Source organism: Leuciscus leuciscus (genome assembly GCF_965113295.1).
Source record: "Leuciscus leuciscus genome assembly, chromosome: 18".
Lineage (NCBI taxonomy): Eukaryota > Metazoa > Chordata > Actinopteri > Cypriniformes > Leuciscidae > Leuciscus > Leuciscus leuciscus.
Window position 1 is genome coordinate 8550839 of NC_138742.1, and position 16379 is coordinate 8567217.

The 16379-nt window shown below is 36.2% G+C and overlaps 1 protein-coding gene across 1 annotated transcript in view; it reads right to left on the reverse strand.

Moving 5' to 3' along the window:
- Positions 1–16379, reverse strand: part of LOC309480872 (uncharacterized protein) — a 38962-nt gene that overhangs the window by 16600 nt on the left and 5983 nt on the right. The window contains exons 8-11 of the mRNA XM_082145559.1: positions 15164–15326; positions 5323–5434; positions 3042–3132; positions 776–862 (exon numbers count right to left, since the gene is read on the reverse strand). Coding sequence (XP_082001685.1) covers positions 776–862; positions 3042–3132; positions 5323–5434; positions 15164–15326 — 453 coding nt within the window. The remainder of the gene's footprint in view (positions 1–775; positions 863–3041; positions 3133–5322; positions 5435–15163; positions 15327–16379) is intronic.

Sequence of the window (16379 nt, forward strand, 5' to 3'; positions counted from 1 at the left end):
TCACAGGTAGAAAAAGCCTTCAGAGTGCTCTTTGGGCTACATCTCCTTCTCCCCGGCACTACCTCTCTCTAACTAATAAATGACTTGAAGGAAATATGCCATTAGAAACTCCTTCAGCCCACTCTAAGTGCTGATTCGTTGGAAACAGAACCCCTGTGTATTAATGCATGATTCTTTTTTTCACCTAAAGTCCATTTCATTTATTTTTTTCCAAGCACCTGCTGTCTGCCAAGATTATCTTTTGCATTAGTAAATTAGCTTTTTATTCTTTCTCTTTGCTTTGCTTCTCTTTTTTTTTTTATATCCCCCTTCGTTCAGCTGTGTGCCTCAGGAGCCACTATTGCGAAGCTTTAATACTGATTTCCTCCAGACGAACTGTGATACCCGAGTTCACACGAGATTGTTTTTCCACAAACAAACTTTTCATTTTCTTCTTCTGTCAATCATAATCATCAGTTCAGTACAGTGCTAACTGCATAACAAATGCCGGCACAACCACAAACATGCAAATGAATATATGCACTTGCACACACCACATGCTGTTTATCATAACTTAAAGGTAATAGTGAATGCATCCAAAAGTGCCTCTCTTTTCTTGTATCATCTGAAAAAGAAAATGTATTATATATTGGCAGCGTATTCTGAACGAGCCCTATCGGTAAGTAATTCAGCAGAGTTCAGAGAAAAAGAGAGGCAAAAGGCAAGAGAAGCTGAGACAGGCTGACACAAACATGACTGACAGGTGCATATGAGGTGTTTGTAATGCGAGTCTGACCGGCGTGAGGTCCTCCATACAGATGGGCAGCTCTCGCAGCGTGAGCAGCAGGTCCAGGCGGGCGCTCAGGTCCGGGATGTTACACATCTGAGGAAGAGGTGATATATCAGAAGACGGCCTGGACAATGTTATAAAGATATGCAGCGACACCTTCACACATGGTTCGTTCGGGTGAATCTCACAAATTGAAAATGAAAAAACCCAGGTCATATTTCACACCAAAATCAAAAGTAAGACTCCTTTAAACACTTTACTACAGGATTCTACATGTCAAGATTGGTTAATGCATGAATTGGAATCATGAAGTAACATTGAACAATACATTTTTATAGCATTTATTAATGAATAAACTAAATATTAAAATATATTATATGTATATATATATATATATACGTAGAGATCATTTTTTTTGCACTTTGATGCATTATTTTCATGATAATTAAGTGAAATTTTCTATTACTGTTTATTTTTTCATTCACATTATTTTTAATGGTGATTCTCATTGTAATTAAGTTTTGCATGCAAAAATAATGAATCAGTTCTATTTGTATTAAAATCTGTAAATTAGTTATAGGTGGTACGACACATACCTATGGATGTTTAAGTACTTTTCTATTTTTCTTTAAATATATACTTTCTCACATTATGGTAATGAAAAAGATTGTTGCGCATTATATGCTCTTGAGAATTTGGCAGGAAATTAGCTTAATTTTAATGAAAATAATGTCAAAATGCAAAAAAAACAAAAAAAAAACAATGATCCTGTTTTTTATTAAACAGAACATACTTTATAATTTTAGTCTTTTGATTTTGGGGTGAAATATTACATGTTTTGAGATTCAGTCATACACATTCAACAAGTTCCCAGATATCATCTGAAATACAACGCATCATGTATTGCACTCAGGTTATACACACATACTGTATATATATTTCAAGGTAAAGACATTTATATTTTACATGTTTTATGTATTATGTATCTCACATATCTGATGCAAAGTGACCACCACTGCTGGAGGTGTTCCAGTAAGATATCATTATGCAGGAACGATGTTTGCCGAAAATCATGAAACACTAAAAATCACTTCTATAAATTCCAGCCTCAAACCTTTGGAACGGACTAGCACTGTGATTAATGCATCACAAACGGCATGTCCATGGTTGTTAAAAATTACTAAAGATTAATCTGAAACAGAAGACAGCAACTGCTGTTTCTCTTTAAAAATCCCTTATTCAAGATGTGTGGTTCATTTGCAGTGTGAAAATGAAGGTTAAGAATTCAAACCAACAGCTGTCAAATTAAATCCCCTCATGGATTTTTCACATAATGAGGATCAGAAGAATTCGATGCACTTAGACACATGAAAACATGGCCCTGTGCACATGGCCCAGAATCTGTAGGTAATGTATAATGCGGACTAAAATAGATGAGAGATTTGGAACCAATACATAAGATTCTACATATAATTGGACGCTTTTAGAAAATGCAGAGTAATACTCATTAATGTCAACAACAATGTCTGGATGAATCTCATGAAGCCTGTTAAGAACATATCAGACATGTTTAACCCCAAAAGTAAAATAAATAAAATAAAATTATATTTTGCAATTGAAACTTGTTTTGCACCATTATTAATTTCGAATTGTAATAAAGCACATATTTTCAAACAGTAATGCAAAAAAAAAATTGTGATGACAAAATTCGTAGTATTTATAAAGTACTTGCATATCATGGGCCCTATCATACATCCGGAGCAATGCGTCGCCAGGCGCGATGCAAGTGTTTTTTGCTAGTTTTAGTCCGACGCAGTTTCATTTTCACATCCTGCGCCACGTTGTTTAAATAGCAAATGCATTTTTTTGCGCTCATTTGTGCGCCCATAGGTGTGCTGGCCTGAAAACTATGTGTGTTCAGGCGCATTGTTAGCGTGTAAATAGCAAATCCGCCATGGCGCGAGCGCAACTGGCTTTTAAAGGGAATGGGAGATGAGACTCATTTTTAGACCATGCGCTGGGCAGTCGACCATTTTTCCCGTCGTTAAACTAGCAAAAGTGGATTTGGACACGACCTAAGTGTGCTTGCGCCGTGCGCTTTAGACAATGCGCTTAGATTGTTAAAATAGGGACCCATATATTTACAAAGATGGTAGTATATAATAGTATACATTTCTTCACTTTATGTTGATTTGAAATATACACACACATACATACATATTGTATATTACATCTATTATTTCAGCGATTAACCAGAACGTGATGTCTTTACCTCCATCATGTACTGGTCCACCACATGCAGTTCAGTCAAGTCTCCTTTATGCGATTTATACATCTCAATGTCGTCTGCGGTGGGCACGTATCTGATGAAGAATGCAACAAATGAAAACATGGCAAAGCACTGAAATGTCTGCCCTAATTTAGTTTTACATCGGTCCAACCTCTCTGCGTCATAAATACTTCATAGATGACCATTTTAAGCGTGCACGATTCTAAAAGGATGTCACACAACCCTGGTTCCTTTTTTACAGGTTGACTGCCTAGCGAGCCTATTTTCTCCTCCAAGATTGCCTCCTTTTCTCTTTGCATCTCTCCATCTAGTCCTCTGAAAAGGGCACATGCTACTGTGATTTGCAGTGGCCCGAGGAACAGAGGTTGATTAAAAGCCAAGTTGCAGTCAGCTTGTATAAAGTGCTCAGGTAGTTGATGTTTGGCTGTTCCTGACTTGCATCCTGTTTGAACCCAGCTCACCTCCAAAATGGACCTGTGTTCAGGTCGTTTTAGTGCGTTTCAAATCCATACCACACTGACTATTTCATGAGCCCAAGAATGTTCAGATGGAGAAACAAGCAAACTAAAGTCACCTACCATTAATATTGCAGTTTCAGCTGGGACCATCTTGAATAAGATTGTATTCAGAAGCCCATGTGGCCGCACTTAAGATTTCCATCGTATTTGGCTAAATAAATATAAATCTCAGTAGGTACATTAGATTATGCCTCCCGCATGCAGGTCGGCCTCCAGCAGTCATTTAAGGATGTTTCTTGCAGTCAAATGCAGAGGAGAAAGCATTTCTCCAGCTTCCCTCAGGGCAACTCAATAGTTTCCTTTTCCTCAAATACATCAGATAAAAGTTTTATAAGCAGCCTGTTCTGTTAAGAGAGCCTGGCATATGTTCTTTTATATTAGCATTAAAGAAACACTATGGTGTCTTCCTCAACATGAACTGCCCGTGACTTCTCGTGGTCTCTGTGGTCTTCATTACATCTACCACTGGAGTACGAGTATCTTACAAAACACAGAGCTCACTCTGTTCTTTTACATTTAACTTTGGTCTGCTGATCTCAACCGCTATATTTTCATTTATATTTTATAAAAGGGTCATTAACTAATAACATGGACAAGAATCTTTTTTCAAGCATTAACATTTGAGGTTAAATATGCATGCGTGTATAGTAGGATGTGTATATTTATATCACCATTTCTTTTAGGGTTCTTACTCTTAAAGGGATAGTTCACCCAAAAATGAAAATTCGGTCATCATTTACTCAAGTTGTTCCAAACCTGTAAGAATTTCTTTCTTCTCCTGAACACAAAAGATATTTTGAAGAATGTCAGTAACCAAACAGTTGATGGGGCCTGTTGATTCCATAGTATGGAAAAAAAATATGGGCCCCATCAAACGTTTGGTTACGGACAATCTTCAAAATATATTTTGTGTTCAGCAGAAGAAAGAAATTCATACAGGTTTGGAACAATCTGACAGTGAGTAAATGATGACAGAATTTTATTTTTTGGGTGAACTATAATTTTAACAGTCTTAAAAATATACAGTATATTTCATAAACAGATTTTTTTTTAACTATTCTGGTCATAAAAGTGCATACAAACAATCAAATCAGTATAAAATGTGTTTACAATTGATGTAAAATGGTTTAATTTAGCACCTCACGCTGCTACACTAACACTACTGTTCAAAAGTTGGCAGTAAAGACATTAATAATGTTACAAAAAAAATCTATTTCAAATAAATAGTTCTTTATAATTCAACTAAAAGAAATGGGGGGGGGGGGGGGGGGGGGAGATAATCATGCTTTCCAAAATAATATTAAACATAATATTTAGAATATATTCTTGAGCACCAGTTCAGCATATTAGAATGATTTCTGAAGGATCATGTGACACTGAAGACTGGAGTAATGATGCTGAAAATGCAGTGTTTTGCTATCAGACATATTGAAGAAGTTCCATAAAGTCTTGTGAGTCAAATTATCATTTTCAATGAAAGAGACCAGCATAACCTAGTTTGGATCAAAATGGAATTTATAAACCTCTTGTACACACTTTTTAAACTTGACTTAATGTGATACAGCATCTTAAAAACATGGCACTCTTAAAAAAGATGCTGAAAAAGCAGAAAAACAACACCACAGCCAAAGTCATCAGTCTGCATGTGTTCATAGACCAACAATTAATCAATACACATTTAAGAAATGAACTATTGTGTCAGGTGTGGAGTTTGGCAGGCTGCTTTGTCTCCATGTATCTCTTACCTCCTGAGAGAGGCAATATGCTCGTCTGAGAGACCCCCTTCCTCTTCATTTATAATCAACAATTTGTCCTTGAGCTCTTTTGGATGCACAGGGAAACTTTTGAGGAAAATATCTGTGGGGACAATACGCAATACATTTAAACACAGGTACACACACATTCAGTCTTGAGCAACTCTTGAAACAACCTCTCCTGACAGCAGCTCTCCCCACCTGTGATGAAAAACTCCAAGCACATTTCGAAGACAAAAGGGTTGTGTGCTTAATTACCTCTCTATACATGATCCAAGGAGGGCCAGATGCATGCTGATTTGCATTGTACAAAACCTGAATTGATGGGATTTTCATTTTACCTAATAAACCTAGCTGTGCTGAAGCTGCAAACAGAAAAAAAAGGGTATGAATAATGGGAGCCGTGGCAGCTGCATGACGCTCATCACAGCAACATATTCACACTTTGATTGAGTGGCACCAGGTTAAAGGGTACAATTACAATGTTAACAGCGTGTCCTAACTAGACGCGACGTGCCATAAAAGTGATATTTTCCATGTTAATCAGAGTTTTTGTCCTAACCAGCCGCGACGATTCTATTTTAGAAACGGTTTCTAATTTTCTGCGACGTCGCGCTGGAACAACAAACACAAAGTGTGGCAATGTTAATCTCAGGTACTGCTTATGTGCTTTATTTAATGTTAAAAGCGTGTAATGTGACTTTGAATATCATTTAGTGGTCCCAGCTTTGTATCCGTGAAAGCAACAATGCAACCTCAGATCTTGAAATTAAACAAATGGAAACAAGAACGTTCAAACTGTGAACAAACAAGTGTATTCTTTGACAAAGATTGTTTTAGTGACTCTGTAGTCTATGAATTTTTAATAATGTTTAAATGGTGTAATATTTGTGAATTTGATTAGTCTACTTATCCATTTTCTTGCGATTGCCGTCAAAATTACTCTCTGGTGCTGTGCGAGACTCCGCCCACACGCTGTTCTGATTGGCTGTGGGGTTTGATTGATTTTGACGCATCTCGCAGTCGCGTCGCGTCTAGTGTGGACAGACAAAATATTTGTCGCGTCTAGTTAGGACACGGTGTAAAAAGCCTCTTTTTCCTGTTTGCACCAAGTTGCACTACAGAGAAACCATTATATCTGTGTGAAAGGAAGGTTTTTTCATGGTTAACATGATTTCATCTCGGCAACAATGAGCCAAGCAAGAAAATCTGATTTTATCCATTCTTTTAAACATGGGAGGCCATGTCACATTCATAAAAACCAACAGCCTCACAAACACAAAACAGATTAACATTAAGTATTTAGCGTTCACAACCATTTTAATTGATTTGATACAGCAAAAAATTAAGGGTGAGTCTAGAATGTAGTATCCACTGGGAATTAATTGGACCGAGAAAATTGTTTTAATATCAGAATTCGCAGTAAATTTCTTTGTAAAAAGAAAAAAAAATGTGACTACCACTTCACATGAGCTTGATGATTTGTTTATTCTGAACACTGCCACATACCCAATTATAATAATAATAAGCAGTTAGTAATTCTAAGTTGTTATTCTCTCTGAAATGTGTCACTTTGATTTTCAGTGGCATTGCAAGGTTGCCATTTTTACATAAAACAATGCAAAAGTTCTAACTTGATTTATCTTTGTGTTTATTTCAGATATGCTGTCATCTTAATATTTTACTCAATGAATATAAATATAATATTAAAAAAAAATTCTTTAGAAAATTTCAAAGGCAATGATTTATTTTTTGGAAACAACTGTTTAAAAAAACCCACCAATACTACACTGAAAAAAAAATATCATAAAAGAGTGAGAATAACATCTTCACTTGCATTAACATATAATTTTTTACTTTTATGTTCCAATTATATGCTGTTCATCTTATTTCCTTGTTTCAGTGATTAAACTGAAAACAGCCAGAGCTGTAGAGGCTAACAAGGACTTCTGGACTTCGTTCCTCACTCATGATTCCAGTAGCTCACCACCAGCTGAACAGCCAAACCCCTATGAAAAGTCTTCAAGCTGTAATTGCGGCTCTAATCATGGGTTTTCGATTAGCAATTTATTTTCTTTACGGGTGGTACAGTTGGAACAAAAAAGTTCAGATACATTAAAATGGAATAATATGATACAGCCCTTCAATTCAGAAATAGGCAGGACATTTTGTTTTATTTATGAAGACTGTGTGGTTCCGTCATTGTTCAAGGACTGGACTCAAGGAGTGATGTTCACTTTAAAGCCATTAGCTATACTGTAGCTCTAAGAAAGATTGAAATAGAACATATGAGAACATATATACAGTCATGTGAAAAAGAAAGTACACCCTTTTGAATTTATGGTTTTATGTATCAGGAGTCTTGCCACGTAAAACCATAGAATTCATAAGGGTGTACTTTCTTTTTCACATGACTATATATAGTGGGTCCAAGAGTCTGAGACCATTAGTGAAAATGCTTCTCTTTAGCAACTTTCTAGTTTAAAACACAAAAAAAATCATTACAAATAAACACTATATGGACAAAAGCATTGGGACACATGACCATTACACCAACGGGGACTGCAATGACATCACATTGGTCCCCCCTTTACAGCTATAACAACTTCCACTCTCTTCTGGAAAGGATTTCCACAAGATTTTGGAGTTTCCCATTCATCTGGTAGAGCATTTGTGAGGTCAAGCATTGATGTTGGACGGGAAGGTCTGGCTCGCAATATCCGTTCCAGTTCATCCCAAAGGTGTTCGATGGGGATGAGGTAAGGGCTTTGTGAGGGCCAGTCAAGTTATTCCACACCAAACACATCCAACCATGTCTTAATGAACCTTGCTTTGTGCACAGTCATGCTGGAATAGAAAAGGGCCTTCCCTAAAATGTGCCCACAAAGTTGGAAGCATAGCATTTTCCAAAATGTCTTGGTATGCTGATGCATTAAGATTTCCCTTCACTAAAAGTAAAGGGCCAAGTCTGAAAAATAGCCCCCATACATTAATATGGTACCCAGTGAGGACAGTAAATATATTTACTGTCCACTGTTGCTCATTTGAAATAGCACTGGGCCTAAGGCCAAAGCCGGCAGAGACAGAGAAACAGAAAAGACATTTGGTATCTCTGGTTGAATGGTATCTCTGGTATCTCTTTTTGAATACTTGCCAGTGAAATGATATTAATGCCAGTGTGAGTTTGGAACACTTCACCTATGGAATCAGCAGAGCATTGGTGACTTTAACGCACCATGTGCCTCAGCACTCGGTGACCCCGCTATGTGACTTTACATGGTCTCCCGCTTTGTGGCTGAGTTGCTGCTATTCCTAAACTCTTCCACTTTCCAGAACTAACACTTAGGTTTGACCGTAGAATATCTAGCAGGGATGAAATTTCACGAATTGACTTATTGCGAAGGTGGCATCCTATTACAGTACAACGCTTGAATTCACTGACCTCAGAATGACCCATTTGTTCACCAATGTTTGTAAATGCAGACAGCATTGCTAGATGCTTGACTTTATACACCTGTGGCAATGGGTCTGCTTGAAACACCTGAATACAATTAAGAGGTGTGTCCCAATGCTTTTGTCCTTAATGTGGGCATATAGTATATAATATAGCATATTTTAGTACAGCAATGTGTGAAAAGGTTGAATGAAAACTGTACATGATTGCAGAATGACTTCATTTTTGGTACTTCAGCTTTAATGGCAGCAAAACTCATCATTATCCAGAAAATCTGAGATGTTTCAAAGAGCATCATGTGCTTCAATCGAATAATGAAAATCTGACCTTTTGTACAAATTTTAAATGCTCAAAGTCACAAAATTGCTGATTTAAGTAGTGATCTAGAAATCTGTAGAATCTGAAATATTTCTTATTTATTTTATGCCATATATTTTCTTTACTGAGAATCTTCCAAAATCCTAAAACTTTCTGACTATTTTCTTGTTTAAATGAAATTCTATGCAGTCTCAGACTTTTGGACCCCATATACAAAACTATATCTGTGGGGAGAAAAAGTTTACTGTCAGATATCATTTAAAGGGATGGTTCGGAGTAATTTCAACCTAGGGTCCTTTGCACCATTACCTCGAGCCAAATACCCCCCCAGAAGCTTTTTTTCCCTTGTTCGAGCTGGGGAAGGTGGAGGGTTTCTGAAAGCGCGCTGCAGATTGCAAACAGCAAACAATGCCAAGTATTTGAATGATGAGAGGCAAGCTCATTGGCAGCGATGTGATCGCTAACAAATAGAGTTAAGGACCAACAATCAGCCTGCGCTATCTAGAGTTTCGTGACAGAACTTTGTATTTCAAATCAATGCAGAACCTATTTGTACTACTGTAGAAGTTTGGTACCATTCCAGGCTTTATTAGTGTGGTAATTTACGAGATACAACCTTGGATCCATTAGCGCCTGCACTAAGCCATTCGGCTGATGTCTCTAAATGAGCTCTAACTTTAATAATGTTCGACCAAGGGAAAAAAAGCTTCAGGGGGGGTGTTTGGCTCGTGGTGCAAAGGTCCCTAGGTTGAAATTACTCCGAACCATCCCTTTAAGACATCAATGACAGTAACCTTTTTCTCCTAGTAATCTAGTATTTCATGTGTGTCACCTCTTGAGTTTAACAGATCTCAAACTGTGCTACAAAAGATACCAAAGTCTGCAATTATAAGTCAGAGATCTCATCTTAAATCTCCAGAGACATGAAAGAGCAACCTCGAAGCAATAAAACTGTCCTCTGGATAAAATCGCTGCTACTAATGATGACTCTAAGGTTGTGTTAAAAGTCTCAACAGAGTCCTCAAAAGTGTCTGGCATCAGATTAGTCTTTGTGTTCGTATTATTAGGACCTACGCATGCTATAAATTATATCAAGAGCCAAATAAGCAGTCATATTACAGGACATAATGAGTCTGTTCCAAAACCTAATGAGCTGCCTTGCTGTCACCTACCTAAATATGCAGCTTTCTTCTAAGGCAGCATTGTAACAAAGCAGCAACCATACAAATAAGACTCGGTTAACTATTTATTCCAGTACAGTTTAACATCAGCATGTTGCTAATGATCAAACTGTCTGGTGCAAAGTGGGGCACTAGCCCAAATAAGCATAAAATTCCATGAACTGTTATATTCGTATAATATTTATTATTCAATGCATTATGCCTACACATGCATTGATACATATATGCCTACACTACCGTACAAAAGTGGTTTAATAATTCTTATTCTTATTCTGTCATGACAACCCTCTGAGAGATTGGTAATGTTAATACAGGTGGAGCTGGGGGAGGTGGAGGGTTTCTGAAAGCGCGCTGCAGATTGCAAACAGCAAACAATGCCAAGTATTTGAATGATGAGAGGCAAGATGATTGGCAACAATGTGATCGTTAACAAATAGAGTTAAGGACCAATCAGCCTGTGCTATCTAGAGTTTCATGACAGAACTTTGTATTTCAAATCAATGCTGTTCTTTTCAAAGAATCCTGAAAAACATTGATCAAGGTTTCCACAAAAAATATTAAGCAGCACAACTGTTTGATAATAATAAGAAACATATCTTGAGCACCAAATCAGCATATTAGATTTTATATTGTAGACATTTTTCCACAATATTACTGTTTTACTGTAAATTTGATCGAATAAATGCAGCCTTAATGAGCATAAGAGACTTTAAAAACAATAAAATATCTTACCGACCCAAACTATTGAACGGTAGTGTACAATGTTCATAAAATACTGCTTCTGTAGGCAACTACAGAAAAACAAGTCCCCCACAAAGTCCCCCTGTGGCAAAAATTTTAATGTTGTTTATATGTCTATGTGGTGTTTTTAATGTGCTTTAAGACAAACCATGTGTAAATTCATTACGAGTATTTTCTCCTTAAAACTGCAGTGAAACAAAGACAGTCTCAAAAACGCGGTTTGAAATCGCTGGTGTTTCTGACATCACAAACAACCTTGTAACCAATCACATCAACCGTGTGATCGTCAAAGAGTGGATCTCTGAGCTGGTGTGAGTGAGTGGAGGCGGGGCTCATTTGCATATTCATTGAACTGCGTATACTAAATGAAGCAAGGGTGTAGAATTACATTCAAGCTATTTTAAGGTATGAAGAATTTTTTTTTTTCAAAGAAAAAACATTTAAATATGACATTTTGGTGATCAAAGATGAGTTTTAAGGGATAAAGTTATTGACTACAGGGGGACTTTAAATAATATATATAACATAGCCATTCCGGACACTTTATTCAAATAAATCTCACTGAGCTATGATTTGCAGTCGTTTTGTTTATTTATTGGCACGAGGGGGTGGTAAAGTTTAGCCGAAACTACTACTTGCGGATATAAAGCAGATTCATGATAATACCCAGACACGAGTGAAATGCACAATCCCATAATTCCTCCATCTGTATTTTCACCACATAGCTATCCATGTGCAGAGCAACTTTAAGCTACATCTGCTTACAATGTGTCTCTGTGGAATAAAGCCACGCGGTAATTAACTAAGAGGCATCGCATTTATAACCGTATGTATTTTCTGTAATGCTTCAGCGAAACTCTGAGATACTTAAATATACATAAACAATGAATGTCATAATTCTGATTTGGTCACAGACGTGAAAAACGTGATGGAGCATTTCCTTCCACGCTACCACAGATGCCATCATCCAAGAACTCATACAAACTCAATCACCTCGCGAATCTCTTTCCTTTTTCATGCAGTCGGGGGAGTTTTCTGGCTGAGTTATTACTGATCAACATGCAATATTCATCTGAGAAGGCATTATCATTTTGCCGAGCTCCGTAGCCCTTTGCCCCTTCGTGTTAGACTGGCTGAGAGATAAATTGCCTGGGGGTTGCTCTGGGCCCTGATTGCCTACCGCCGCAACTTGTCAGAGACAGGGGAAGAGGAAGAGGACACTTGGAAGGGAAGAGATAGCTGACACATAGGCTAGTAAGGGTGCCATGCATTTTTCATAGCGCTCCCCTAATTGAGGCACCTGTGTGAGAAACTCACAGCCGTTTGGTTGTTGCTGCTGGTGTTATTGTTTTCGTTCTGATTTACTCGCTTTTGAAATCCAATCTCTTTTCTTCCTGAGTAGACGAGGCCATGCTTTACCTCTTTGTGAAGAGCTAAGGTGAAAATAAAATGTAAAAGTTGTGGAAATGTCTTGTTTTTGTGCAGAACTTTGCACAAAAGCACTTTTAAACTCTCCTTTTTAGTTTTAAGTGCACTTTAGGTCATTCAAAGAGACGTAAAATGGTGCTTGACTATTAGAATCCAACAGTCAAGCACAAAATGTGGCCTCAACATTTTTTATAACATTTTCTAGGGATGTATTGAATATTAATAGCAGAGATCACAAGGACCTACTTTCATTTGCAAATAATTTTTTTATCTTTAATGCTTTTTTGAGTCAGAGGAGCTATTCAAGTCTCATTCACTAGCAAAAAATCCATCCAAATAAACAGGGTGGTCAAAAATAACACATGTTTGTGCTACCTCTGACGTGCTCAAGAGAACATCAGCATCCTTATTGTTCAAGATAGATCTTGGCTTCTGGGAAACGCGCATCACAAAGAGGTATTTTCAACAGAACACTTGAAACCCAGTGTGATGAATCAACATATTCCATGCTTTAGTATCATTTGGAGGACACTGGAACATTGCAGTAACTTTTTTATTTATACTTTTTATTTTTTTGTCTGTCAGTTTGATGCAACACTGCCACCTAGTTGTATCTTTTAGAGCTGTTTAGATGGTCAACAGACCAGATTTATCAAGTTGAGATCTTTTTTTGTGGTCAATATGTAAATTGTTCCTGAGCATTTGTTCTGTCTATGCTTAATTTGATTTTCTTAGAAAGTTTAATGTGCAAAAAGTCTGAGAAAATGCACTACTGACATTTTTTCGTTTTTCTAATTAATAATATTTATTCCATTACAAATTATAGTATCAGCATAACAATTTACGTGAAGCTCTGAATTTCAATCAACCACACCATTGTTATTTTAGTATTATTTATACTTTATTATAGTATTTATTAATATTTTGCATTGGCTTTTTTATATATTTTAATTTTGTGCTTTTGTCATTTTTATTAATTTAGTTTTTTTTATAAGTGCTGTCAAATCGATTAATCATGATTTATCGCATCTAACATAAAAGTTGACAACACTATTTTATATTTATATTTAAATGTATTATTATTTTAGTATTAGTTATTGTAGTACTTTTTCATTTGCAAATGTTGTTTTTACATGTTTTTAATTATAATATTATTTTTTTTTACTTATTTTTTTTCAGCTTAATTTCCATTAACGGAACCCATTCTTATTAGTTTAGTAAAATCTTACATATTTCTTCTTCATTTTACATCATAACATTTATTTGTTTAACTTTTTTCAAAATGCTAGTGCTAAAGTTTGATTCCAGGTTTAAATTAGAAGAGATTTTATAGTTTGACAAAAGACTATGAATTGAAAAGCAAGCTTTTTAGCAGACTGCTATGTGATTATTTTAGAAAAGAGAATTGTTTCCTGGTATTTCTTATGCTCATGTGTTTATTCAAGGTGTCTGCAATGGCAAACCTCACTGTTTTGTATTGTATTGTTCATACTTTTTCACAACCCAATTTATGATTCGGACATGAATAATCATGTGACTCAAATGTTTCTTGAGCATCAAATCATCATATTAGAATGATTTCTGAAGGATCATGTGACACTGAAGACTGGAGTAATGATGCTGAAAATTCAGCATCATTAAATTCATTTTTTTTTTAAACATTAATAAAAATTACCAACCTCAAACTTTTGAATGATAGTGTTCTACAATAAATACAGCAGAAATTAGCATTTGATAGTCAGAATTTCAATGTGATCTCAGCCTTTTGGGCACAATGTGTTGAAAAGTACATGACAACCTGAAAATACATTAATAAATGTAAGTCGAATTATAATCTTTCAGAAGTCCAAGCCAAAAAAATAGCTTAGAAAGGTAATATGGCACACCACTCCTCAATAAGTCCTTTGCAAACACCTCTAATAAACAAATAAGCATAAGAAAGATCAAGACACAATTCTCTTTTCTAAAGTAATCAGCGTAGTAGTCTGCTAAACAGCTTGTTTTTCAATTCATAGTGTTTTGTCAAACTACAAAATCTATTGAGGACTTAAGTACGTGAGAACTAAACTATGTGCAAATTGTTTTGTCAGATCTATTGTTATTCAAAGCCAATCCAGGAGAGGTTTTTAATGGTCCTCTCTGTTGCTGCTCTAATCCTCCCACAGAGATCAATAACCCACACCATGACTGACTCCACAAGTTCTACAACAAAATACACCATTTATAACAAGACACGGCCTGGCATTTCTCCTCAAGAGGCCATGATCCTCTTACTTTAAAGGAAGTTCACCTACAAATGAAAACCTGTCATCATTTACTCGCCCTCATGCTGTTTCAAACCTGCAAGAATATCCTGGCTGCTAATTTCTATTATGACAATGAAAAGGTACTTTTCATTTAAAGATGTTGGCTGATAGCCTGAGAGATCCTGCAATACACTCTAAACAAAAATGGTGCTAAATAGCACTAAAAGTGGTTCATTGGCTTGTAATCATAGGGGAACCACTTTAAGTGCCATATAGCACCTACCTTTGTCAAATGGTGCTATGTAGAACCATAAGAGGTGCCATATAGCACCTTAACCACCCCAAAGAACCGCTGAAGAACCAAACTGGGCTTAACAGGTTCTTTAAATGGTAGTGGTGCTATATAGCACCTTAACCACCGCAAAGAACCCCTGAAGAACCATTTTTTTTTAGTGTGTACTTACTGAAATTGTGAGCGATCCTTGAATTCAACATGATTTCCATAGTACTGGTGGACTCTGATCGGCCTGGGCCGCCTAACTCAGTCACTCCAAACAGCTCAAGCAAGCGTGAGGTGTCAATTTCAGTCTTCCTGGGGTTCCTGCAAGACCATATTGACTTCTCGATCTGCAAAGGCAGGGAACAGTCAATTTCATATGATATTATTTCATATCAAGGCATTGCTTTGAATGCAAGTGATCTTTAGCAAATGATTACATATTAAGAAACAGATTTAGCATAACGACTATTTCAATGCTGAAACAGCAATGCTGCGTTTGCAATATGAATGTTGAATGACTCCTTTAGTCTGAATTTACAAGCAAACAACATCATCATCACACACACATTTAACAAAAATTAGCCCCTGTATGGGGTTTTCTTTCACCAAAAATAAAAACTAAGGTCTCACGATAAAACAAGTGTCTCCTGTACGTAAAATGGTTGTTCGGAATGGAACACTAGCATACTTTTGAAAAATAGTATGTGAAAAATAACATTTCATGTTTAAAATGTTTTTAAATCTCCAGACGTACCGCTGAATAAAAAAGGTAATTCTGCATTTTGAATCCAATTTTTCCATTCAAATACTATTAATGGGCCAATCAAATAATAATCAAGTCTGACTGAGAAAGTTTAATTTGTTAACGCTACAAATGGAAGGTCAAGTCAAGTGCATTGCATTCTGGGAAACATTGTTTGTATACTGCACATTTACCAAATGTAGAAGGTCATTGGCGTATTCTTGCATACAGAACTGTGCAATATATGTACATTATAAGTACTCTACTGTTCAAAAGTTGTGGTCAGTATGATTTTTTGTTATAGAAATGAATACTTTAATTCAGCAAGGACACGATAAATTGATCGTAAGTAAAAGTAAAGACATTTATAACGTTACAAAAGATTAATATTTCAAATAAATCATGTTTTTTTCTATTTATCAAAGAATCCTGAAAAAAATTTATCATGGTTTCCACAAGAATATGAGGCAGCACAACTGTTTTCAACATTGATAATAATGTTTCTTGAGCAGCAAATCAGCCTTTTAGAATGATTTATGAAGGATCATGTGACACTGAAGACTGGAGTAATGATGCTGAAAATTCAGCTTTGCATCATATGAATAAATTACATTTTAAAATCACATAAATGCAGCCTTGGTGAGCAGAAGAGTCAAAA